General features: G+C 40.0%; 1 protein-coding gene across 2 annotated transcripts; it reads right to left on the bottom strand.

Annotated features, from left to right (window-relative positions):
• Positions 1-7: 7 nt before the first annotated feature.
• Positions 8-27804, bottom strand: pdxdc1 (pyridoxal-dependent decarboxylase domain containing 1). 2 transcript variants are annotated; one of them, XM_061749797.1, is made up of 23 exons: positions 27605-27804; positions 26033-26133; positions 24700-24768; positions 24396-24479; positions 24073-24219; positions 23691-23880; positions 23470-23538; positions 23315-23393; positions 23122-23206; positions 22872-22920; positions 22688-22789; positions 22420-22545; positions 21586-21636; positions 16111-16171; positions 12675-12745; positions 9319-9424; positions 8952-9126; positions 7031-7149; positions 6795-6916; positions 5669-5761; positions 5404-5500; positions 3080-3178; positions 8-2913 (listed from the first exon to the last, which is right to left on the bottom strand). In XM_061749797.1, the coding sequence occupies exons 2-23, from the start codon at positions 26104-26106 to the stop codon at positions 2681-2683; spliced, it is 2301 nt and encodes a 766-aa protein (XP_061605781.1). In that variant the 5' UTR covers positions 26107-26133; positions 27605-27804; the 3' UTR covers positions 8-2680. The 2 variants fall into 2 exon arrangements, with proteins under 2 accessions (XP_061605781.1, XP_061605780.1); XM_061749796.1 differs by having other exon boundaries at positions 24073-24222; positions 27605-27803.
• Positions 27805-27996: the final 192 nt, after the last annotated feature.

Genomic DNA, 27996 nt, shown 5'->3' with positions numbered 1-27996 from the left:
CAACAGGTTGGTCTATAGAAGATTTCATTAAATCAAGGTTCTTCATGAACGATTGGACGGTTACAAAGTTAGTGACAGAACTTTACAATCATCTGACATGTAATCATTAAGCATGAGTTTCATTTACATCATGTAAGAAATTATTTACAAGTGCAATAAAGGTGAATTGTTTCTTAATCCATTTTTATTCTTCCCACAATAATTTACCAACTCAATGCATTTCTATCCACAAATGTTTGTACTTCCATATTATATCTAAACCTTCCAGAATGATCTGGCTCAGAGAATTACAGTAAGACTTTAGCCAACGTACTTTTTAAATTTGATATACATTTAGCAGTTAGTAGGCAAGGCTTATAAAAATACAAGTCTACCAGGCCTGACTAGTTCAATCTTTCGCCAAGTTCCAAGTGATCTTGATAAGCTGTCAATCAGAACTGTGGTCAATTTAAACAGGTTTCCTGCGCAATTGCACAAAATTGTCACTGGAAAAAAAATAAAAATTCTTGAATAAAAAAAATGTATGTAAATGCTGTCATGTGCAAAATAATTTTATTTAAATGCATTCAGCAAGAATAATTAATATTTTCTATGGGGTATAATTTGCAAATGTACACTAAAAATATCTTGTCTTGCAGCCTTGAGCTCAACATCTCTATAATCAGAAATTGTAAAAAAGTTCTAAGACTGGTGACATAAAAGATATATTTCAAGCCTGAAGTAGCAGTTTTCCCCTTCAGTGTGGGCCAGATGATCAACCAGCACATCTACCAAGAGCTCTTGCGGCATTTGCTTCGTTCAGTGTGCAAAAAAGATCTGAGTTATAACAGGACAACTCGTGGCTACTTCACCATGACAACAGGCCCACTCAAGATGCTGACAGTTCCTCGCTGAGAAGAACATCGCCTTGTTGGAGCAACCTCCCTACTAACCCGATCCTGGCTACCTGTGATTTTTTTCCTCTTTCCCAAGTTCAATGGGTTCATCAAGGGGAGCCATTTCGAAGACATAGATGACATCCAGATGATGGAGCTACGGTAGATGCTGGAAGAATCCTTCCAAGAGTGCATGAAGACATGGTAGCGAAGGCGGGGGGAAATGCTAATGGACTCAAGGGGGATTACATTTGTAGTTTTGATTTTAAATATCTTTTGTGACGCTAGTCCTCAAACTTTTATGATAAACCATGTGTTTGTATCTCTAGTTCCAGCATCAAGATCCAGGACTATGACATTAGAAAATGTTGAATGGTATTCCTCAAAGTACTTTGAGCCAGTTCAGGTGAGAAATTTTTGGCAACAAAAAAAATGTAAAAAAAAATAAATATTCACTTTGTGACAGAAGGCCATGATTAACTCATACACATTCTTTATAGTATAGTGTAGCAATTAAAGGTTTTTGTTTCAGTGTGGCTATGGCTGTAAAATTGTTGAAATTTATCAACTCATGTCTTGCTGCAAAAAGATCAGTAGAAAACAATTAAATGCATTTTAAATTTTGTATAGATACAATGTGGTTGTATTGTTGTCTAAATCTACTGTGTTACTCTCATCAAACTACCATATTCTGGTGAAATTACAACATATACATTTTCATTTTTCTATGCTTGTACATATGCACCTACAGCATTATTTGTAATTTGTGTCATTCACTTCGATTTGCATAGCTGAAGTTAAAGTAGCTGATACTTCTATAGATTATGTGGATAGATTTCTACAGTGTTGTGCAATCAAATGTGTCCAAAATCATTCTGGATGCAGTCAGGCTTTTCTGCACGATAATCACAGCAGTGCATGAAGCAGACCAGTTCTACTAAGCCATTCCCCATTCAGGTAGCGCTTTCTTCATGAAACTTAATAAGAGTCTCTTCCACTATCAAGACGCCATGACCTTGAAATCTCCCACAGGGTTGAAAAAACAACCATCTAAACTAAAGGGTTTTAAAGGGGAAAAAATACTACTTATGGAGTGCATTTTGAAAACCTTACCATTTGTTATCCCTAATGAATGAATGTAGTGCAGCAAATAAGGGACATTTTAATCATCCCAAAATAAGCAACTAACCAATTGCACCCACGATAAAACATTTCACCAGCATGTGCAGTTTTTGTGCATGCCGCTAATATGCTTGAATGTAATGCCAGCTATCTGCCAAGTCACTGATGGTGAAGAGGTTCACTTAGAGAGTTCCCACTCAGTGATCGTGTCAATGTGAGCATGAATAGTTCTTTGATTATGTGTCCTGTGATTGACTGGCGACCAGTCCAGGGTGTACTTTGCCGTTCAACCAAAATCAACTGGGACATTTCTTTTGCAGCTCCTTGCAAGGCTGAACTGGATAAGCCGCAAAGAAGATAGATGGACGGACGGACGGATGGATGGATATCTGAGTCCATCTTCAGAGAGTTTAAACAAAATTGTGTGTAAATACAATGTAAAATGCGACCACTGGTAATGTGAGTGTGATTAGAAAACGGCCTCACAGTGTTACAATATCCCTGTTTCTCGTCAACTTCAACTGACATCCTTTCCAGCGTTTTTGGAAAGAGGCTCTTGAGAATGACAATTATTCCAAACTAATTCGGCTACTTTACTTTCACAACAGTTAAATGCATAATTTACGTAGAACACATCTTTTTAATCAATTTAGCTGGTACCATTATTGGGATGGCTGGCCCTCTTAGCCTTCAAGCTTCCTTTCCTCCAAGAATGATTTGTCCTCCCCTTGGTCATGCTGTTTCTGCAGACTAGAATCCTGAATTTCTTTTGGAATGCCTTGACGTGCAGAGTCCTCCTCTGGTACACCTATAGAGGTTGATGTGTGGATGGCGGTTGACCCCTCAGCTTGTCCAATTGAGCCAGATTCACTGAAGGAGTCAGAGCCTACACCTGAGCGCCGAAACAACTTCTGACCTGTGATGGAAAAGAGCACAAGGGAGCTGCGATGCATTGGGAAGCACAAAACATACACATCTAGACACATGCTTCACAGTTGCAAGTGATGTTCTCCTTCCTTAAATGCATGAATGAGCATTGTCTGACACAGTCTGTCTGCAGTAGTAGTCGAACGTAGTGCTACCTTGCAGTCTCTCTGCTGACAAGGTGGAAGAATCTTTCAAGAGAGCTCTGCTTGCCTGGGCCTTTGTAGAGTACGTCACCTCTGTGGAGTCCAAGGAACCTATGTACAATAATTAATACAAGTATAAATCAGACCCATATTTAAGATGCACCACCAAAGTTACAATTGCCTTTTTCAGCACACAACAGAATCTTGAATGATTTAATGCTCTACCACTGTATTATCTCTGGAACTTTGCCCTAGCCTCGTGTGTTTCTTATCTGCATATGGATGTTGTCCACAGCAAGGAGATGCACTTTATTTAAGAAGAGACTGAAGACAGCAAGAAAACAGACGACTGGAGCAAAGTTGAGCCTGTGGAGTATAACACTGCACCTTCCAGAGCTGGACCCAATAGGATACACTAACATTAGCATGTGTTGACACAAAAGCAGGTTTAACCTCACCAGTGTCTTTTGGTAACCATCAACAAGCTTCAGTCATAATGATGGCTTCGTATTTTACCGATGTTGCCAGGGCTTGACATTAACACCCTGGCAGTTGAAAAAGTTTGCTGAGAAAAACTTCACGTCTGCATATATATTAATTATTGTTAATGGCTAGATGAAATGTTACATTTAACATGTTTAACTTGTATGTTTCCTGGAGCTCAAATCTAAACAGTACCAGCAAATAAAAACAAATGAAATACAAAATGTGATCTGGGTTGTATGTGAGGATTTAAATTGCTTAGGAAAAAAGTGTAAAAACACAGCAGCTTTGCTCTTTATGAACTGAATTATAAAGTATAAACTGCTTTAAAAAAAAGGAAACAAACAACAGTTTAACTTGGTGTCAATCACACTTTTTGGAGATCAGCCTGTCCAGTTAGGAAGCAACACTGATTCTGAATCAATTTCACCGGCTGTTGTGCAAATGGAACAGACAACAGGTGGAAATGAGAGGTAATTATCAAGACAATTCAAGGAAAGGATAAGGGAATGGTTCTGCAGGTCTTGACCACATACCATTTCCGTCTTCATCCTTTCTGGCTGATTATTTTTTCACTTTTTCATTTTGCCAGTGCTCTGATCACTAGAGGCATATTATCAGCTGGTGTCTACAACCCACAAGTTGCTCAGGCAGTGGAGCTCATCCAGGATGGTATCTCAATAGGAACTGTGGCAAGAAGGTTTGCTTGAGAGCATGGAGGAGATATTAGGAGACAGGCCAGTACACCAGGAGATGTGGAGGGCTGACGGAGGACAACAATCCAGCAGCAGGACTGCTTTGTGCACTAAGGAACAGGAGGAGCACTGCGATAGCCCTACAAAATGACCTCCAGCAGGGCAATATTGTGCATGTTTCTGCTCGAACGGTCAGAACACCAAAACCATGAGGGTGCGATGAGGGTTCGACGTCCACATGTGGGGCGTGTGCTTACAGCCCAACACGATGCAGTTTGATTAGCATTTGCCAAAAACACTGAGATTGTCAGATTTGCCATTGGCGCCCTGTGCTCTTCACGGATGAGTGCAGGTTCACACTGAGCATGTGACAAGACGCGATAGAGTCTGGCGACGGCGTGTAGAATGTTCTACTGCATGAAACCTCCTCGAGGATGAGTGGTTTGGCGGTGGGTGATGGTCTGGGGAGGAATTTCTTTGGAAGCCTGCACAGCCCTCAATGTGTTAGCCAGAGGTACCCTGACTGCCGTTAGGTCCCGGAATGGGATCCTCAGACCTATCGTAAGACCATATGCTGGTGTAGTGGGCCCCGGGTTCCTTCTGATGCATGACAACACTACGCCTTATATGGCTGGAGCGGTTCCTGCATGATGAAGGCATTGATGTTATGGACGAGCCTGCCCGTTCCCCAGACCTGAATCCAATTAAACACATCTGGGACATCACGTCTCGTTCAATCCACCAATGCCACGTCACACAACAGACTGTTCAGGAGCTGACTGATGCTCTGATCCAGGCCAGGAAGGAGATCCCTCACGAGAACGTCTGTCGTTTCATCAGGAGCATGCCCAAGTGATGTATGGAGTGCATACAGGCCCACGGAGGGCACTCACACAACTGAGGCACATTTTGACTCTCCTCGAGGGATTTCCACAAAGGCCGATCAATCTGTGATCTGATTTCCACTTTGATTTTGAGTATGATTCTGAACCCAGACCTCCATGGGATGAGGATTTTAATTTCCATTAATCATTGATAAATTGTTCTCAATGCATTCCACTATTTAATGAATAAAGATTTTCAAACGGAGTATCTACCGGTAATTCATTAAGCTCTATGATGTATTGTTTAAGTGTTTAAGTACATGTGCACACAAACCTGCCGCCAGGTTGAAGGTCCTCCCTTTAACTGAAGTTTGAACAGGAGAAAACCAGTTTAAAACAGAGCCAACCAAGGGAAGTTGTCTCAGCATGCCCTAAAAGACAGTACAGTCATTATTTTTAGGCACTGATTATCATTTCCCCCTTTTTGGCAAATTTAATTACCAACACTATATTCATCCTGGTTATAATGTACAAGACAATTCTCTGTTTGCAGGTTAAGGTTGAGGCAACACAATGTCATGAAGCCCAAATTCACTAACCTCTTCCATGAGTTTCTCATCACTGGCTTTTAGCAGCTCCAGCTCTGCCTCCCGAATGCCTTTCCTCACCACCTCTGTCATGTTCTCCAGTAGCTACATTGGAAAGAATCGATTTAGGAAGGTACTACAACCACATATAGAAATGTTGAATCTCTTACAATTTACAGATGCTGTTAACCTGCAATAATGGAGATTACCGGTATATTAAATAGTAAGTTAACATACTTTTGTTGTGCTATTGTTTTCAACTTTTGTTTTCTACTTTTCAACATTTTACAATTGAGTTAAAAATTTGCTTAAGCCTATTCAATATGTTTCACTATAACCCTATTCCAGCAATGAATTGTATTTCCTTGAGTATTATTATCAACATTTTTAACTAAAGTAAAATGAATGCTTTTACAGCAACTCCCATTATTCAAGATTTAAAATTTTGAAGAAGTGTGTTAGTTGTGTTCCTCAAGGAGTGAGTAACAGTCTCATGGAATAAAAATGCTGTAGAAAGATTTTGACTTTCATCAGGACTTGAATTTACATTTGAGGGAGCTTTTTTAAACTTTAAATCTAAACCTCTGAACTTTCCTAAGTCATATAATAGCAAGCCCTTTCACACAAAAAAAACACTGGTGGTTTTGTAACAAAAGCTAGTTTAGCCACAAAGCATTATCAGAAACATTTTTTATGCAGTGGGGATATCCTTGTCCCAGCAGATAAACTAGGCCAAAATGGGACCTGCAGCATGCATGCGTTTTGACATTAGTAGCTGCACAGAGTGAATCTGGTGGTTTAGTTTAGATTTTGGTTTCTTTTACATAAAAAAAGCACATGGTAGATGCATACAGAATCAGAGTGATTATTCAAGCAAAAGAATGGCCACCTGTAATATTCCCTGTGTATACCTCAAATAAATATGATCTGCAATGCGGATTCAATAATTTTTTATTACAACCGTAGCAGCACTAAGTGTTACTTACCGCTAACTGTGGTGAATTTCAAGACGAGAAAATTCTAAACTATATTAGTACTACTTACATTGGTCGTTGCGCATTAAATGACTCTGCTAATAACACTAGAGTCACACAGGAGAAAGAACATAGGTGAGTAAAAATAACGGAATGCAGATTACTCTTCCATTCTCTTCAATGTCGCGTCCCAGCGTCATTATTGTTTCCACTAGCTCTGAAACATCAACGTCATCAGCTACCATGCTTATAAAGATGCAGTTCTCCTCTCTGGCAAGCTCTTGGCCTAGGAAGAAAAATATATATGAAAAGAAAAGGTTTGAAAACCCCACAAAAAAAATGAAGCTATTTTACCGACTTCTTTTTACTGATGACTCTAAAAAAATGAAGGGATACAAACCAGTGGAAAAGATGATGTCACTATCTAGCTCTTGTAGTTTCTTCAGCAGTTCAGCATTTATTTTCTTAATTTCCTTTGTTCTCCTGCTATCTTCAATTCCCTCCACTTGAGGCTCGTATCTGAACAGTATGGGATGAAACAGCAGGTGTGGTCATGAAAGCAAAAAGCTGAGATGTGTATTAGTTAAAATTCGAATCATTTCTTTCAAAGCAAACCCCGAACATAGCCGAGACTCAAGAGCACATTTTGAGTCATTGTACCTAAACGAAATGAGTGTTAAACTCAACTCAACAGGACTGCGCCAATTCGATGGCTTGGTTGAGGTATTGAACTGATAAAATACACTCTATGAAGCAGTAAATCTGTAATTTCGAAAGGTCATCTTAACATGCTACCTGAAGCATTACTGAATAAAATTGTGTAGTTTAATACAATAGCAAAAATGTCAAATATAAAACACGGTTCGCCAAATGGTTGATCTGGCAGTCCAAGATTATGGTAGTGAAATCAAATTAGGGTAATTAAAACTAAAATCAGTCGTTACTGATGAGATTTTTAATTTCATATTAATCCATGAAAAAAAAAAAATAATAATCAGTTCTAGGACTTAATTTGACTGTCTCCAACACATTGCTATATTTGGTAGACCAGTGGTTCCCAACTCGGGAGCCAAAAGGGGGTCACGGACCCATTTTGAGTAGGTCGCAGAGAGCTAGTAAAACATTTTACATATATTCCTGTTTTCCTGATTATTACCCCCCAATTCAGTACAGAGGCGTACTAAATTCCCACACGAAACAGTGGAAAAGTGACAAGAAATGCTATTTCCTTGCTCTCTAGCCACTAGTTAACTCTCAGCAGCTCAGCCTTTGGCTGTCATGGCAAGCAATATGCCTTTAACGGTACAGTAAACTCATTTGAAACGGCATTTAAAAATGCAATATACCGTACATTTCAGAGGATGCTTTTAAACAATTTAAAGAATACTTTATTATTCTTAACTTCGATCAAAGTGGGTCACAACTTTGCAACAATAGGAAAATAAGTGAAACCGGTAGACCGTGTTTTTTTTTTCTTTCACTAAAATATTAAAATTTTTATTGCATCAAATTACAATACATAAGTCAAATAAAGGTGTGCTGTCGCACCCTATACACAGACATGATCAAGATTAGAAAACCCACCATGGTAATATTTCAGTTAATGTTTTTGAAATGTTCTGCAATATTTCCAAGCATTATAAAAAAAAAACAAAAAAAAAACAAACAATGAATTGGAGCAAACCTGTAAAAATATTTCAAACTCCTTGGAGATAAGCCTACAGAGGCAAAATACAGTATACAGTCCCATAAGGGCTACAATAACTTGTGTGAATGGCCTCTGAAAAAATTACAAACCTCCAAATTGTACACTGTGTTTGCTTCTGAATTAAGATGCACTTGAAAATATGAGCAAATAAAAAGTATACGTCAGCAGAGTATGTTAACAGGGATCCTGTTGTGAAGTTCCGTTCAAACTTCCGCCGTTTTTTTTTTTTTTTTTCTATGTCTGCTTTTCAGTAACTACCATAAGACTGTAATTTCTCAGTTAAGGATGTTTAATGCCAGAAGAGTTGACACAGCGCTGGAAGACAGTCTCTGCAGGGCGGCTAGAGAATGTCTGCCGCCCACTAGTTTATTTCTTCCTTTTAACTTGTCTTGGTCTACGCCCTCGCAGGGATGTGTCTCAGCACTTTTCCGATGTGTGACTCAACGGTCTTAACTGTTTTTTTTTCCTAGTCTGAGCAAGCTTAGGGTGCATAGATAGAGAAATTCAAGGCCGTAGCAGTGGAAAGTTTACAGATCAACTAAGACTCAGGCCTGAATCTAAAATATGTGCTTGAAGGAGGCCCATCCTAACAATGTCTTGCATTATGCCTTACCCGACAGCTCCTAGTCCTGGCCAGCTAAGCTCGTCTATGTATCTGAGGTAGGGTGAGCGTCGGTGAATCTCCTCTTTGAAGTCCTGTCTGAAGGACATTGTGGAGGTCATCAAAGGCACCAGCTCCAACAACTTCTTAACCACATTGTCGACATCCTCAGGTTGAGTCCCTAAATCTGCACAAAATCATGAATTACAAAGTTTGCACAATAAGTTCATTATTATACATTTTTAAAAAAGTACAAAAGAACAAAAACACCCTTTTAACATGGTATTTCTTAGCCTTACTAGAAATATTTACTGTACTGCTAGACAAAAAAATTAATAAAAAATCTAGTCTTGTGGGTGGGCATTTCTGTGAGTCTTACCTGCGGCCGTCAGGAGTGGGCTGAACCGAACACAGGTGCCTTCATCTTCAAGCTCCACAACATCAACCCCACTAGCAGGAACCATCTGGGCGAGCTGCTTGCCAAGCTACAATTAAACAAATACTAATATCATGTCATCATAAAATGACAAGTCAAGCAGACAGGAGGCTTAATAAAGCACACACCTGCTTTTACGTCACACTAACAACATTCATTACAGGCCATATTTTACCATATGCATAAGAGGGAAGAGGTGCACAATCATGCACCTTTCTGGCTGTGCACATTCTCCCATAGACTTACAGCGGGTACGAAAGTATTCAGACCCCCTTAAATTTTTCATTCGGTTATATTGCAGTCATTTGCTAAAATCATTTAAGTTCAGTTTTTCCTCTCAATGTACACACAGCACCCCATATTGACAGAAAAAAACTAGAATTGTTTACATTTTTGCAGATTTATTAAAAAAGTACAACTGAAATATCACACAGCCATAAGTAATTAGACCCTTTGCTGTGACACATTTAACTGCTGTCCATTTCTTCTGATCATCCTTGAGATTGTTTTACACAGTCATTGGAGTCCAGCTGTGTTTGATTATGCTGAGTGGACTTGATTAGTAAAGCCACACACCTGTCTATATAAGAAGAAGAACAATCACCTTTTATTGTCATGAACATGCATGCGTGCACACGAAATTTGTTCTCTGCATTTAACCCATCACAGTGAACACATACACATGTTAGTGGAACACACTGGAGCAGGGGGCAGCTGAAGCGCCCGGGGAGCATTTCGGGGTATCAGTGTCTTGCTCAAGGACACCACAGCCGTGAGTCCGGGGGATGTTGGCGGATGGTCCAGTCGGGGTTTTGAACCTAGGTCCCCCACGGTGGCAGGCGATGATCTTAACCATTGGGCCACGGCTGCCCAAGAACTTACAGCTCACAGTACATGTCAGAGCAACTGAGAAACATGATGTCAAAGGAACTGCCTCAAGAGCTCAGAGACAGAATTGTGGCAAGGCACAGACCTGGCTAAGGTTACAAAAAAAATTCTGCTGCACTTAAGGTTCCTAAGAGCACAGTGGCCTCCATTATCCTGAAATGGAAGATGTTTGGGACGACCAGAACCCTTCCTAGAGCTGGCCGTCCAGCCAAACTGAGCAATCGAGGGAGAAGAGCCTTAGTGAGAGAAGTAAAGAAGAACCCAAAGATCACTGTGGCTGAGCTCCAGAGATGCAGTTGGGAGATGGGATAAAGTTCTAGAAAGTCAACCATTACTGCAGCCCTCCACCAGTCGGGGCTTTATTACAGTGGCCCGACGGAAGCCTCTTCTCAGTGCAAGACACATGAAAGCCCGCATGGAGTTTGCTAAGAAACAAAAAAAAAACAAAAAAACAAACACCTGAAGAACTCCAAGTCGGTGAGAAATAAGATTCTCTGGTCTGATGAGACCAAGGTAGAACCTTTTGCCGTTAATTCTAAGCGGTATATGTTGAGAAAACCAGGCACTGCTCATCACCTGTCCAATACAGTCCCAACAGTGAAGCTTGGTGGTGGCAGCATCATGCTGTGGGGGTGTTTTTCATCTGCAGGGACAGGACGACCGGTTGCAATCGAAGGAAAGATGAATGCGGCCAAGTACAGGGATATCCTGGACGAAAACCTTCTCCAGAGTGCTTAGGACCTCCGACTGGGCTGAAGGTTCACCTTCCAACAAGACAATGACCTGAAGCACACAGCTAAAATACCGAAGGAGTGGCTACAGAACAACTCCGTGACTGTTTTTGAATGGCGCAGCCAGCACCCTGACTTAAACCCAATTGAGCATCTCTGGAGAGACCTGAAAATGGCTCCCCACCAACGCTCACCATCCAACCTGACAGAACTGGAGACGATCTGCAAGGAGGAATGGCAGACGATCTCCAAATCCAGGAGTGAAAAACTTGTTGCATCACTCCCAAAAAGACTCACGGCTTTTTTAGCTCAAAAGGGTGCTTCTACTAAATACTGAGGAAAGGGTCTGAATACTTATGGCTGTGTGATATTTCTGCTATTATTATTTTTTTTTTAATAAATCTGCAAATGTTTCAAATGTTCGGTTTTTTCTGTCAATATAACAAAGTGACAAATTGAAGGGGGTCTGAATACTGTCCGCACCCACTGCAAGTCTGTCATTTACGCCCCATAATGCCAGATACACGCTCTGGGTGGAGCAACTCTAAAACGCTGGCTTGTCACAGGGGGAAAGTCACTATCACAGTTTATGTAAAGCACATTTTTAAAGTAGATTGGTACAAAGTGGAAAGAGATTTCCAGTAAGCTATCAAATGTATTTAAACTGTCACTGCTTTATGTTTTTTTTTTTTTACTCATGCAGTCATGCCTCATGCAATATGATTGCCAATAATGACATACACCTATACGTTGTGAAGCCTCAGCTCTCCAGGCAGACGAATCATTCCCATGCCTTTCCGTCACTTATTGAAGTAACAAGCAAATTGAGCAGGGTCCCCAAACACTGTAGCCGCACAGTGAGACTAAACAAATGTTTTATTACAGCATTTTAGCAGTGATATTACTACTATTGGTGAGGAATATTAGCGCTAGGTGACCTCTTTTGCTGTTTTTCTTTTTTTTTTTTTTTGTTCTTTTTAAACAAGACTCTCCAACATGTAAGGAGCGATTGCGCTTCAAACATGCCGCCAACAGACATTAAAAGACAAAGATGGGACCGACTTGATGAAGAGAAACAAGCGTAGGGCTCCCACTCATTACAACAACCACATTCATCGTACTGGTGTAATGGTGAGTTGAATATTTGTTGATTTGGTTTTATGTTAACTTAAATTGACTGGATTAACTTTGATTTCAGAACGTATACCGTTTCATACCTGACATCATAAAAAATCAACAACAAAAGTTTTAACATTTGTCAAAAATTTGAACTGTTAATGCTGTAAGTAAAAATGCAAACTGGGTGCTCGCCCTTTGACCTCAGCAACATTGTCAACTAGAGTTGAGAGCCTGGACCTTGGGTGCTTGCCCTTTGACCTCAGCAACTTTGTCAACTAGAGTTGAGAGCCTGGACCTTGGGTCCAGGAATGGGAAAGGTGCTGTCGGTTGAGTGATATTATTCAGGGATACACACAGTTTATATATATAAATAACCACCACGTTCAAAAATAAGAGTAGGCCTGGAACCAGGACACCCTTTGTAGTCTAGATTGACAGCCCTGACAAAACATCTCCACAGACATAGCAGACCATGGCAGAAATCTTAATCTATAATCTTCAAGTTATACAATTTAAATTACAATACTTCAGAAAAAAAAAAAAAGACTGAAAATCACGTACCCATCTATTGAACACATCAAGTACCTCCTTCTCCCCAGCACAGTAAGCCTCCACTGAACCACTGTTGGATGCTAACAAATAAGAAAGAGGAAATTAAATTTGTTTACCACTATTGACGTTTACTATCACGACTACATCCGGGTACTGGTCACCACTGGCGCCATACTGGATGTGTGACGTCTTCACACTGCAACCACAAATACAGCTTAACAGTGACAAATGATGGCAAATAAGTCTTTGTGAAGTTATCGAAAGGGATGACAGTCCCCTCCAAAGGTATTGGAACGGCAAGGTCAATTACTTTTTTGGGTTCAAGGTGCTTTTATTGTCAATTTTTCAATATGCGTAACACAGAGAGGATTGAAATTACGTTACTCGCGGGCCCGCGGTGCTACAAAAGACAGTACAAATAATATCAATATAAAAAGCTAAATAAAACTATGGTATAAAGTATAAAAAGTATTTACTGAATGTGCAAATATCAAAGATCATGTGACGTGTGCAACATAGTCAACGTCAGAGAACCTTGGCAAATAAACAAATTAGATGAGAAAACCCCAATGCTGCTAAAGTGGCCAGTGCGACCCTGAGGCTGGTGTGTGTGTGTGTGTGTGTGTGTGTGTGTGTGTGTGTGTGTGAGAGAGAGATTTATATCGAGATATGTTAAACAACTCAGGAAATAGCATTTTTGTTTGAACCCATGTGACTGATGGGCGTTTGTAGTTGCTCAGGTGTTGCCTTTTAGATTGATTGCTTAAACATTAAATAGTGCTTGTTTTTGGCTTTCACCTGTGGGAGAAAAGCTGAGAGAAGAGGGACAATCAATCAGATCTATTGCACAAACATTGGGCATAGCCAATACAACAATTTAGAATGTCCTGAAGAAGACTAGTACTGGTGTCCTGAGCAACAGACATCGAACAAGTCGGCCAAGGTTATCAACAGCAGTGGATGAGAGCTGTGAAGAAACACCCAAAAACAACAACAGTCAGTGACATCACTGCCAACCTCACAGGGTAGGGGTGAAGGTATCACAATCCACGGTTTGAAGAAGACATTGAGATAAGAAATATACAGGACATACCACAACATGCAAACCAGTCATCAGCAAAAATAATCGAAGCCAGATTGGATTTTGCAAAGAAGTACAGCGATGAGTCACAAAGCTTTTGGAACGAAGTTTTATGGACTGATGAGACCGAGATTAACCTCTACCAAAGTGATGGAAAGGCCAAAGTATGGAGTAAGAAAGGATCTGCTTATGATCCAAAACACACAAGCTCATCTCTGAAGCATAGTGGAGGTAATGTCATGGCTTGGGCTTGCATGGCTGCTTCTGGAACGGGCTCACTCGTCATTATTGATGATGTCACTCATGATGGTAGCAGGAGAATGAAATCTGAAGTCTACAAAACCATTTTGTTTGGCAATTTACAGAAAAATACATCCAAACTAATGGGGAAAAGTTTCATTGTGCAAAAGACCCAAAACACATTGCCAAAACAACAAAGGACTTCATCAGGGGGGAAAAGTGGAAGGTCTTAGACAGTCAAGTAAATCACCGGACCTTAACCCAATAGAGCATGCATTTTACCTCCTGTAGAGGTGACTGTAGAGGAAAAACCAATAACTGAAAGAGGCTGCAGTAAAGGCCTGGAAAAGCATTTCAAATGAATAATGCAACAGTCTGGTGAAGATATTGCAAGTAAGGGTTATGCCACCAAATATTAAATGTTATTCACTTTAAGTTAATTTCATCATGTCTGTTCCAATACCTTTGCTCACTTGAAAAGTGGGTAGCTTCAAAGAATAGGTGCTCTATCCTGAGTTGTTTAACACATGGTAGACGTACCGTAAATGCCATGAAATAAAAGCTGGAATTCTGAACTTTTGTCTCATTCATCTTTTGATCTGAAACCCAAATGTCTTCAGTATACAACAGAAGCAAAAGGAATTGACCTTGTCATGCCAATACTGTTGGAGGGGATTGTAGGAAGGAAAGCGGTATGACGCTAATGTGACGTCATACAACTTCCGCTTTTGAAGACGATCGGTGGATAGGTTGGGTGAATGCAAGTAATTTGCACGAAGGCTACCACATAACGAAAGACTTTGCCAAACCCGGTTGAACTGTTGCAAAGTGTGCAGGGTCCAGCAATTGTTTCCATGAGTGGCCGATGAGTCTACCACTGGATTTAGTTTACAGCCATTCAAAATGCACAGAAGTCATCATACCGTTTTCCTGAAGATTTTATCTCCTCCAATAATTTCCCAAAGACATTAGCCATAATTTGTCACTGTTAGGCTGTATTTGTGGTTGCAATGTGAAGACTTGACACATCCAGTATGGCGCCAGTGGTGACCAGTACCCAGATGTAGACAAGTGACAGTAAACATCAATACATGCCCCTCTCAAAGTATTGGAGAAGTGAGACCAATCCCTTATTTTTGCTGTAGAAATTTGGCTTTGAGATAAATATGACAGAAGCATTTCTTTCCAGGTATTTACATCTGGATTCGATAACTTACAATATTTGTTATTGCCTTCGTATTCTTCTGGCTGACATCGGCAGCAGCCTACATATATGTAAAGTTTTCCGCGAACAGGAAATTGCTAGACTTTCACTCTTGGTCTATGATAGTTGATGCTGATGTCACTGACAGTTGTTTTAGTGTATTTCTGTACGGATCTGAAATAGTTTTTAATTGTTGTTTTCCTTGGTCTGTGCGTTCAAAGTCTGTTACAACTGTAATTTTGTTTCTCTTCGGGACTTTCCAAATGGTTATATATATTGGTTTTAATTGATTTTCCAACTTCAGTCAGGTTATGAATTGCTAGTTTTTCACCCAAAAATGGCTCTTTGTTTTACATAATGGTTATATGGCTAATAACTAATATAAATGTAGTCTTCAAAGGCAAAAACAAAATCTGAGACTAAACACTGACATTCAACACTATTTGTTTGAATCAGTATAATTGGTCATACCTGGGTGACAAGACACACCTGTCAGTCATAAGATCCTATAGTTTTTACTGAATCAAAGTATTGTGTATCATATTGAAAATAATTACTAAAAAGGTGATCTATTAGTCTCATATTAATATATTGATGTCAAACGGATTTGCAGTCTACAGCAAATATTAAAAAAACTGGGCTCACTGTTCCAATATCTCTGGAGGGGTGTGCATGTTAAAAACACTTTAAAAAGGCCAACAAAAGTATTCATATGGATTGCAATCATCATGGACATAGCCACTACAACCTTTAACAACAAAACATGATGGTAGAACATTATGCACTGCAGAAACATAAACCAAGAGCTCTTAGTATTCTGCCTGACAGAAAGTGATGATGTTTTTTTTTTTTTTAAACTGATAATATTAAATTTCCCTAATTATATATGTGGACATTATTTAAGACTATGACACCCTTACCTGCACTCATTTCCTGAGAAAACCTAAAGAGCACCACAGGAGAGTTGAGTTCATCCTCCACCTGTTAAGAGACAAACACAGAGACAGTCAACTGAAATTTGATGACCATTATAACCATATTTCAATATAGACAAATGTAAGGTATGCAAAAAAAATTTGCATTTTAAAGGATGCTATGAAATCAGGGAGGTTTCTTAACACAGATACACATTCTGTCCATTGTAACCTAACTACAGCAGCCCAACAACATTCGCAACTTTGGAAGAAATGACTGAATAGATGAATCGGTAATGTATTATACATACTTTCAAACTAAATACAGTTTAATTTGTTCCGTGACCATGTTTTTATCTCAAATCACTCGTATCTCCAAACATATTTCCCCATTAAAATGAATGGAAATGCAATTTATCCGTTCCAGTCCCCAAAAAACACAATCTTTAAAAAAAATTTTTAAAAAGACAAGTAGCAGTATATTGTAAAATATAGTCAGAAAAACATAAAAAGAAGAGAATGTAAAGATATTAACTGGTTTTATGAAGTGTAATCAAGCCAAAAGTCTCAAACACACACTGAGGAATCTTTTGCGTGCCTGTACCTTCTGCCCCCACACACACACCCTCTTTTCATTGGAGAAACCCATCACCGATTACATCCAAGTGAAGGGTTGAAACAACCATCATGCTTGGGTGGAGTTCAACAGGAATAGTGTGCATGGGGTGTGTGGCATCAGGGTCATGAATAATTGATGAGGTATGTGTGCCATTGTCGGGTTTCATAAATTACCAGTATTATGACAACAAAAGTTTAAACTAAATGAATGACCTCTTACGCATTATACTGGATGGTGAAAACCTCAGGCTTGTTTTGGAAGGAAGTTGTTTGTGACAAGTGTGTGCATGGTCTTTTATTTTCCTAATAATTTTAAATGAATTCAGTGAACAAAAGCAAGGCAAATGGATTCCAGAACACTGAAGCAGCAGAATCGATTTTCTGCAAAACTGCTTCCGCGGTTTTAGGAGGTTAGTGACAGTGGTTGACCATTAAGCCTGCGGAACAGAACTCCTAATGCAAATGCATTTTCTTGATAAGTATAAATGAAATCTCAGTTAACTTTGGTGATTGGGTAACATGGCTCTCTAAAGTCTTAAATAATTACCAAATTATAGTGGAATATATTTCATTACCCTTAGATTTTTACATTTCACCTGGAGGTATAGGCTAAAAGGACTGAATTTATACAGTGCCTTTCTTGGTTTAGTGTAATTTCAAGCTCTTTTTACATTGTGTCTTAATGACACGTTCACACAATTATGGTTGGCGCTGAAAACTTAAGGGTCATTAAGACCCATGAGCAGTGATGAGATGGGGAGCAGTAGCTCTTCTTATTAAAAACAACAGCTTATGAAACATTCATCAATTATTCATGACACGGCAATTTCTTCCAAAGGCAACAAAAATAATGAGTATAAAGAGGCATTCCCTGAAGTACCTCAAATAACATGCCTTGTCCACATCCTAAACAATTAGGAAGAAGTGAACAGTCCATCAGCCAATGGAGACCCAAATACTGCTGAGCTAATGTGGGTGGAAAATGGTTAAGAGTGAAAGAGAGATAGAAAAGCAAGAGAAAGGGGCAAATGGCAAAGACAAGAGTGAGGGAGACAGGCAGACACTTGGCTACAAAGACGGAGAGGAGAATCCCACCTACAATAGAGAGCATGAGAGAGCCCAGAACATCTCGAAGAGAAGACCCAGAGATGGGCGGGATCGGTGACACGATGGCCTGCAACCAAGGTAACCCGTACTGGCTATTATACAAAAAAGTACTTCGATACACAATCCTACACACATTTTACTAACACTCGGGCTTCCACGAGTACACGTTTTTCGAGTACAACTAATTTTTCTCCGCTTCTGGGATCTGCTTATTTAACTCATTCACTGCCAGCCCTCTCGCAGTAGCTGCCTGTTAATGGCAGGAATGAGTTAAATGTGAAGCTCAACGGAGCGGAAGCACGACAACAACACCCTTACGTCATCAATGCGAGAAAAGTAGGCGGAAGCGAAGCGCATATTTTTGATTCAAGAAGCGGGAAAATGGCGATGCTACTATTCTTGGATACTGCAGTTAAACACAACAAAGGAGAAGAAGACGGCAAAAAACTGGGAGAAGATAAAGGAGAGGAAAAAAATACAAAATGCCAAAAGTTTGGGAGCATTACAGACTGAGCAGAAAGGCTAACACCGAATTTCTCCTAACTACCACAGAGCTATGACTGCAGTTGACTTGTCACATTGCCATATTTCAATTTTTACAGTACTTCAGTGATCATGTACGTCTTTGAACCACACAGCGTACACTATTTAGTGACATAAGTACTGCCTTTTTCTGGGGACTATTTCCAGCTCCCTCGCCAATTTGATTGACAGTTGGAGCGCATCCAATTGATGGCCGTTACGTACCTAATAGCGCTCCTTAAGCGCAACTTTGGTTAATAATGTGGTTACTTTTCATCTGTTGGGAGCCTGTAGAGAAGTGTGTTTTAGAGTGGGGTACGCCAATAGCTACAGGATACAAACACTCAGAAATATGGCCAGTGAACTACCATCTGATCTGTAAGTGGCTACATTTTGAGTCATCTAAATGTAGGCGAAAAAAATACAAACCCAATTCCAATGAAGTTGAAACATAAATAAAAACAGAATACAATGATTTGCAAATCATGTTCAACCTATATTTAATTGAATACACTACAAAGACAAGATATTTAATGTTCAAACTGTTCAACTTTATTGTTTTTAGCAAATAATCATTAACTTAGAATTTTATGGCTGCAACACGTTCCAAAAAATCTGGGACAGGTGGCAAAAAGACTGAGAAAGTTGAGGAATGCTCATCAAACACCTGTTTGGAACATCCCACAGGTGAACAGGCTAATTGGGAAAAGGTGGGTGCCATGATTGGCTATAAAAGGAGCTCCCCTGAATTGCTCAGTCATTCACCAGCAAAGATGGGGCGAGGTTCACCTCTTTGTGAACAAGTGCATGAGAAAATAGTCGAATGCCAAACCACATTCTGCATGTGTTACAATAGCGTGGCTTCATAACAAAAGAGACTAGACTGTCCTGCCTGCAGTCCAGACCCGTCTCCCATTGAAAATCTGTGGGGCATTATGAAGTGTAAAATACGACAACAGAGACCCCGGACTGTTGAACAGCTGAAGCCATATATCAAGCAAGAATGGGAAAGAATTCCATCTACAAAGCTTCAACAATTCGTGTCCTCAGTTCCTTAACGTTTATTGAATGTTGTTAAAAGAAAAGGTGATGTAACACAGTGGTAAACATGACCCTGCCCCAGCTTTTTTGGAATGTGTTGCAGCCATAAAATTCCAAGTTAATGATTATTTGCTAAAAACAATCAAGTTTACCAGTTTGAACATTAAATATATCGTCTTTGTAGTGTACTCAATTAAATATAGGTTGAACATGATTTGCAAATCATTGTATTGTTTTTAATTTATGTATAACGTCCCAACTGCATTGGAATTAGGGTTGTAATTGCGAGTGATGTGTTCAGTACTGGCATGTCTTAAGAGAAGGTTGTGAAATGTGACAAAGTTGGTCAGAGAGGACTTGAGTGTAGAACGGGTCATGTACCCAAACTAAACGAGGGTACAGTTGTGCTCATAAGTTTACATAACCTGACAGAATTTACGATTTTTTTTGGCCATTTTTCAAAGAATATGAATGATTAATATATATACATATATATTTTTTTTTTTCCCCCACATGGTTAGTGCTTGGGTGAAGCCATCTATTATCAAACAACTGTGTTTACTCTTTTGAAATCTTAATGACAACAGAAACTACGCAAATTACCCTGATCAAAAGTTTACGTACCCCAGTTTTTAATACCGTGTATTGCCCCCTTTAACAACAATGACAGCTTGGAGTCTCTTATGGTGGTTGTGGATGAGGCTCTTTATTTTCTCTGATAGTAAAGCTGCCCATTGTGTCAACTGGACGCTTGAGATCTTCCCGGTGTGGCTCAATGATATTGATGACAGGAGAGTGAGATGGCCACTCCAGAGTTTCATTCTTCACTTTATTCTGCTGTAACCAATGACAGGTCGACTTGGCTTTGCGTTTTGGATCATTATCATGTTGGAATATCCAAGTACCTCCCATGCGCAGGTTCTGGGCTGATGAGTGCAAATTTTCCTCTAGTATTTTCTCACACATCCCCAAAACATCACCGATCCACCTCCATGTTTCACAGTAGGAATGGTGTACCTTTAATCATAGGCCTTGTTGACTCCTCTCCAAATGTAACGTTTATGGTTCTGGCCAAAAGGTTCCATTTTGGTCTCATCACTCCAAATTATTTTGTTCCAGAGGTTTTGAGTCTTGTCTCTGTGCTGTTTGGCATTTTGTAAGCGTGATTTTTTTGGGCTTTGTGCATCTTGAAACATCCACTTTTTTTCAGAGTCCTGTGTTTCAGCTGAAGTCATCTGTGAGTTTTTCTTTGCATATCGAACAATATTCCTGGCCGTTGTGGCAGGAATCTTTGTTGGTCGACCTGATCGTGGTTTGGTTTCAACAGAATCTCTCCTTTTCCACTTCTTAATTAGACTTTAAACACTGCTGATTGTCACTCTCAGTTCCTTGGATATCTTATATCCCTTTTCTGTTTTATACAGTTCAATTACCTTTTCCCCCCAGATCTTTTGACAATTATTTTGCTTTCCCCATGACTCAGAATCCAGAGATGTCAGTGCAAGGGTCTGCCAGGAGCCCAGAAACTCACTGAACCTTTATACACACACTGATTACAAGCAGACAGATCACAGGTGTGGATGGTTACTTTTAGTAGCCATTCAAACCCATTTGTGTCAACTTGTGTTAACTGATAAATTGCATGTTATCAGGCCAAAATCTCAAGGGTATGCAAATGTTTGATCAGGGTCATTTGTGTAGTTTCTGTTGTCATTATGATTTAAAAAGACTAAACACAGTTGTTTGATAATTAATGGCTTCAGCCGAGCACCAACTATGTGTGAAAGAAATGCTTTTGTGTTATCATTCATATTCTTTGAAAAAATGGCCAAGAAATCATAAATTCTGCCAGGGTATGGAAACTTATGAGCACAACTGTAATATTTGCGTTTCCTCTCAAGGTGTCTTCATTTTAGTTAAGTTAGTCTGGTCGTTACCAGAGCTTCACAATACTGAAAACCTGTCATATCTGGAAAAGGTCTTGACCAATTCTCTCAAGTTCTCCTTTTTACAGCTACACACACCATTCAGAGATGTGATATGAGATATACTTCTACAGACCACAGGGTAACAACAGTGCATGTAGTGTGCACATCTCTTGATACGGTCTGGATGGTCTTCACGCAAAGCTACCGAACTGGTCTTTAGTTTAGATTTGATTTGATTATGTCATAAAATTATGTTATCACCTACCGATGTTTTGATGGCGCTCACAGATTTGAGGTTGTGTAGCAATTGTTGACTCTGTTGATGAGACAAAAAAACTTATATGATTGCTCAACATAGCGACAGAAAAGATCGTTAACGCCAAAAAATTACAATGAAGTAGAGCTACTGACACTGTGCGCTGTAAACTAGCCTTTCAGTAAGGTTGGCGAATAAAGCACAAACTACTTGTAATAGCCAAATCTTACAGTGTACTGTATTCAAGATCAGGGGTGTCCAAACGTTTTTGCCAAATGCCGCATACAGAAAAATCCAAGGATGCGATAAGGTAAAGATATATAAAGCAATTGTATATTGCTTTATATATGTGGTATATATGTAAATATTTTCAAACAGCCAGGTGGTAAGGCAGAAAGTAAATTTTCTTGATGTTTGGAAGATCAGTGGCCCTAAAAAAAAAAGTAGCATAATCACATCTCCACAATTCAGAACAAAAACAGGAACAATTTGTTGCTGTTTTTTTCCTTTTTGAATTCTGTTACTGTTTCTTGTTTCTCTCCATTTGCTCTTGTTGCTGACCTTGAAACAACAGAATGTATGGAATGTACTATGAATGGAAATGTTGCTACTAGTTTAGTCACTTGTGATTGGGGGAAAACAAGGAAGTGAGATGTGAGATCAGATTATTGTTTTTCCCGTTCAGCCTTGCTATCCAGTGTAGAAAGTAAATGGTAGGGCGCAGGCAAACCACACGGGGTGTGTGGGGTTTTCTGCAGGCCGCTGATGGCCCTGGGGTCATAGTGTGGGATAGTTTGGACACACCTGTGCTAGATATATGGCAATGTAATGTTTTCTGCTCACCAGTGTGGTGGCATGTCTTATCTTTTGTATGATTCCACTGTAACCAAGGTACTGCAGAGACAACCAGAGCGGTAATGCTCGCAGCTTCTCAACAGGCTGACTGGAGGTTAACCCTGCAGCCAGGGACTATGACAAAACAGAGACATAGACAGAATTGATTCATTTACAGATAAACACATACCATACTATGGAATATAACTCATCTTGATTAGATATATCTGTGTATGCAAAAAATGCTGGAAATGTTGTTTAAGTACTAGCAGCCTACCAGTGCTGGGTCTTCAAGTCTGTACAGAGTGACAGCGGTTACAGCGGGTAGTCCAAGCCATGGACCTGGTGTCAACGTCATACTGTCACTTCTGGTTGCTGCCTGGATGGGAAAATGATCAGCTCAAAACAACACTGGGTATACATTAGTAAATGAATGAGATGATGAGAGCATTTGAGTTTACCATAACAGCAGAGGTGGCCTGACCCAGCACCAGTGTCGCAAGGTTAACCCTGAGGATGAAGCAGGTATAACAATGCATATCTTAAAATACCATAAAATAATAATATCAGAATACAGTAGTGATAACAGAACAGCAAATTCTTCTGGGCACAAAAATGTTATACCGATGTTAATCAACACTTCCGCCTGAGGTATGCATTTAAATTTGTTTAAATGAGATCACGACCATCAGAGCATATGAAATGTCTCACCCCTCCACATGGAGCCACATTTTGTACTGATCACACAGGTCCCTAAGGCGCCCCAACTTGTCAGTATGACCTGCCCCAGGGGTACCTGGGGGAAAAAAATAACCCCAAAATTTAAAACATACATTACTATGGCATGAAAACTTTCTTCAATCCTTATAATAAACATACTGTGTGAATAGTGTTTTTTCTTTACCTGCATTGGCGATTAACAACAAAGGAAGCTTTCCACTTTCAATGTCCTCTTTGATTAATTTGTCCAATAGAGCAATATCCTGTGTGTATAAAATACGATACGTATATATTTCCCAGCCGGTTTCCATTTAACTACATTTATGTGGATTCTCTTACCATTTGATGTTGGGATCCAAAGAGGGTGTTGCACGGGACTGTGCACAAACTGGAGAGAGGCAGGGCAAGCTAATGACACAGAGACTGACATTAAAATAAGACATGAGTGCAAACTATTGCAACACTCCTACGTGTTTCTACAGTGAACGTGTACAAGGTCACAACATCAAAACAAAACTCGGTGAACTTTAAGCATAAACGAGTGTTTGTTTTCTACCTACCTGGTTGCACAGATGCTGTCCTAGCCCAGATCTGCTTGATGTGCTCTGGTAGATGACTGGCTGCTTTGAGCTGAGGACAGCGTAGCCCTCGGAGGCATAATCGTCATAGCACGCGTTGATGTTCAGTCGACATACTTTGACCAGGCCTTCTCTGTCATCTTCATGGAAGTAAGCTGAACCATTCTCATATCTAAACATCAGAGTAGACAGTTGTGTTTAAAAAGCCAAATTTTAAGATAGATGCAGAAGACAGAAATAATGATTTTGATTCAAATTACAGTTATTATACAATGTAACCTGACTGAAGACTGTTAAAACTGCCGTGTCTAGAGCGTCTAACTGTAACGACCAAACACAATCATGAGTTGAATTTTGAGATTACCTGAACAGTCTACAGAGCCACAGTGTGGTATCAGACAAGATCCGAGTGGTCAGCTTCCGCAGTCGCTCTCTGTCCAGCACTGAGATGTAGGCTGCCAGGCTGTGCCCTAGTAGTGCTATGTGACCCTGTTCACCCACATTCTGCATCCTACTGGACACACAAAACAGAAAGCTTATCTATTTAAAAGTGACGGATGTCGAGCACTCGATTATTCACCATTCCTCAAAAGAAATACAGATGTAAAAAAAAAATAAAAATCTTTCCTACGGGCAGGGAAGGGGGGCAGTGATAAGGGTGCCGTGAATAAACAGTTTACCACTTACTGTGGGTTTGGCTTGTCCTCTCCCTCCTCCTCTTCATGGATGAGGCTGTGAACAAGGTGCAGTATGGTGGCAACATCTTGACCACTGCACAGTAGAGGATCAAGGATTCCACATTAAACTTTTGATTGTTGTTTGTTCGTTTACACATGACCAACCATCATTTTCATGTCATTATAAATTCATTTTGGCAAATCCAAACATTTAATTTGGGGGGGGGGGGGCTGCCAATTTTTGTCAAGTCATCGCATGTTAGCATGCACATTTATTGAAAGTGAATGTGTGTGTGTTCGTGCGCGCGTCTTACTCTCCCTGAAGGGGGCCAGGTATGCTGGTTCTACTGAAGAGTGAGCCCTCCGTTCTTCCCTCCAGGCCTCTAGTTGATAGAACACCACAAACACGTTTATATGCACGCATGAATCGGTTTACAGACATTGTTCTTTCTACTTTTTGACATTCCTCTGTGAAGCCCCAGTATGTATGCACGGGGTTTAATTCCATCGTTGGCCAAACCTTGTCTGCCACCGCTACGTTCGGTGTCAATGATGAAGGGATTGAAAAAGGAAGATGAGGCTGCCTCTTGCTAAGTGGTGCAAGCAAACTGGTTAAAAGGCATACTTTTACAGCTCCGTAAATCTTTTACCTGCGGTCATTTTTTTTAAATTATTTGCACAAAGGAGATCCGCCTTAGCTCATGTAGTTATGGTGGTACGTTTTGATTAAGCCTCTTGAAGCAAAGAAAGTTTCCAGCCAGAAAAGGTTCATGTTTTGAGGCTTCAAATACACGAGACACATCCTGGACAAACAATTATTTAACCATCAACAGTAAAAATTCACATTAGTGAGACGTGTGTGCTGTGGTTCTCAAGGATATATCCATGTCCTAACCACATTTAACTTTCCATGAGTTCGTAAAAGGAAAGCATTTGCGCTGTGTTGTTTCATCACAAAGAAGTCAAAATACTTAAAATACAATTATTTGTTCCCAATTAGAAAATGACTCCCAAATAGATGACTTAAGCGTCAGATGATACAATCGTCAAAACCTATCAACACTAAAAAAGGTGAACGGGTCAGCAGAGCCTCTTTAAAGGTTAGGTCCTTCACCAAACCGAACCACTATTTGAAGAACTGTGGCTTCAAACATAAATGTCGACAATGATACAAGCCTCGATATGCGCTTTACTAAATACTTCCTGGATTACTGGAGACATATACCACAACGTTACTACGAAGGTCCATTCGTAATTATTGGATGCTGACCCGAAGTAGAATCTTCTGCTAATAATGGATTAAATCAATTCAGATGGTATGCTTTGAAAACAAACATTTCGCTCCTCTGGTCACTATTTTAAATGTATTGAGTCATGACATATTTATGACCTTGTTTATTTCTGTGGTGCCCAAAACCTTTTTTAACAGGGCCCCCACTTTTTGGATCTGAAACATTTGGAGCCACTTCTGGATCCCTGTACATTCCAAATATATTTGAGCTCGACCCCAGCAATGATAAGCGGTTCCGAACATGGATGGAATATTTTGCTTTGAAAGTTGACCACATCGAAGTTTGACCAGCATCACCTACAAAATCAGTGTCAAACTTTGAGCTACCATTGTACTTCAATAGACTCAGGGCTCACATTTGTCCATCTCCCAAGAGCCTCATGGCTTCAGTCAGATTCTTGCCCACTTGAGCCAGTGTGGTGTCCACCATCTTGGAAGATGTCTGCCTGCGTGTGTGCTGGGAAAGGATAAAAGACAGTGTCTTGTGCAGTAAGCATATCAAGTATACACTTATTGTTATTCCCAACATACAAAACGCAACAAGAGTTTGAAAACGTTATACACAGGTGCAGAGCAATGAGGCCAAAAATCAGAAGGCAAATATGAATATGTTTTTATATTTTTCTCAAATTCATTTCAAATATCAATTTCAGAATCATTTCAAATGGTAAACTGCGTTTTACTTAGAAGGAGGAGTATCTCTGTCACAGCAACCCTAGATATTGTATGTGAACAAACATCGGTGGACCGTCCTGCACTCATCTCGTGTCATATTGGCAAATTGGCGCTATCACTACTGTTAAGAGTTGTGTGCAGTGGTGGCATGAACTTAATGCACATTAACATGATCAGACACGATCAACCATTGGCTTGGTCTCTTTAAAGGTGACACTGAGGAATTTCTGTTCACTTGAACATCTGTTCAAAATATCGGCAACATTGTAAATAATCTGTTATGTTAGAGGCACAGTTTCCTTGTAAATGTTGGTGAAAAATCTGATTCATATGACGTTAGGCTCATGCAGCGTTTCACTCTATCATAATATAATAATGCATTTACTTCATAGGCGCTTTTCTGACCATATAAGGACACCATAAAATCGAAAAGTAAACTCAAAGTAAGGCATGTGTTTGAGTTACAAGTTACACATGCCGGAACTCAAACAATAACCCACAGGTATCTTTTTCTTAGCTGTTCTATAGCCAAAATGGATATGAAAAGACAGATCGCATGTTTGTAATGCGTGACTTTACAAAATAAAATAATACAGTCGGTTGGCCGTCATGTGTTTCTCTGTTCACTAAGTCAACCCAAGAATACAACAAAAGGATTGTATGTCATGTCAGACCTGAAGGGTTGAATTCAATACAGCAGTTACATGGGTGTGACTCTAGCAATGCCTGACAGAGTTTATTTTGAAAAGCAGACTGCGTGTTCGATTTATTTAGAAATTACCAACAACAGGTATGATGCTCTTAAGTACTACATGAAGGGGTGATTAAATGAGTAAATACATAGTTTTCCTAAAACGCAGTAACATTAAAATCAAATAAAGACAAAAGATGCTTTAAAAAACAGCTTGACATAGTTTGATTTAAAATAATTTAAAAAAAGGAAGCTCAACATAGGACCTAATAGCATATTTAAATCTACCAACATTTACACGCTGTCTTTTGGCAGGTGCACTGCTGCTGCGCTGTGACACTCCTTCCGCGGAAGAGTCGCAAAGTAAGCCGCTGCCTTTGCTTTGCTTATACGGCGATAATACCGATGTAAAGGTGCTGAATGGATCACAATACATTGGCCCAAAGGAGGATTTAAACGAGCCCTCTACGTGATGTGGTATGTGGTGTGTAGTATGTAGTCTTGACAGACGAATGCCAGGCGGCTAGCTAGCAACACGCATGTTGTTTAAGAGCTTCTTTACCTTCACCGACTCCAATGAAAACGCCCCACTATCTGCGACGAAAGGACAAGCCTATAGTAAAGAATTTCCAGGAAGTCCCGTCATGGAGCTTGCTTGAAGAAAGGCTGAAGTGTGGACTTGGAAGTGTTTCCTGCTCTTTCTGTGGTGTCAGACAGGCGTTAATAGGATTCCCACATAGTTTCCAGGCAGGACACGCCCCGCTACAACATGATTGGCTGCTGCGTCGCGGGAAGGGTCGTGATATCACATACTGCTTTTCCAGTCTGTTAGCAGTAAGGGTGTATTTTGCCGGGATACAACAGCCAATCATAGTGCAGCTGCGCGTGTCCTGGAACAAGTAACATTGGAGCAGAGCGTGTCCTGCCTGGAAACAACGTGGGAATCCTATTAAG

The sequence above is a fragment of the Phyllopteryx taeniolatus genome, chromosome 16 (assembly GCF_024500385.1).
Source record: "Phyllopteryx taeniolatus isolate TA_2022b chromosome 16, UOR_Ptae_1.2, whole genome shotgun sequence".
Taxonomy (NCBI): Eukaryota; Metazoa; Chordata; class Actinopteri; order Syngnathiformes; family Syngnathidae; genus Phyllopteryx; species Phyllopteryx taeniolatus.
The sequence above is the reverse complement of the archived record's forward strand: the minus strand, read 5'-3'. Positions and strand labels throughout refer to the sequence as shown.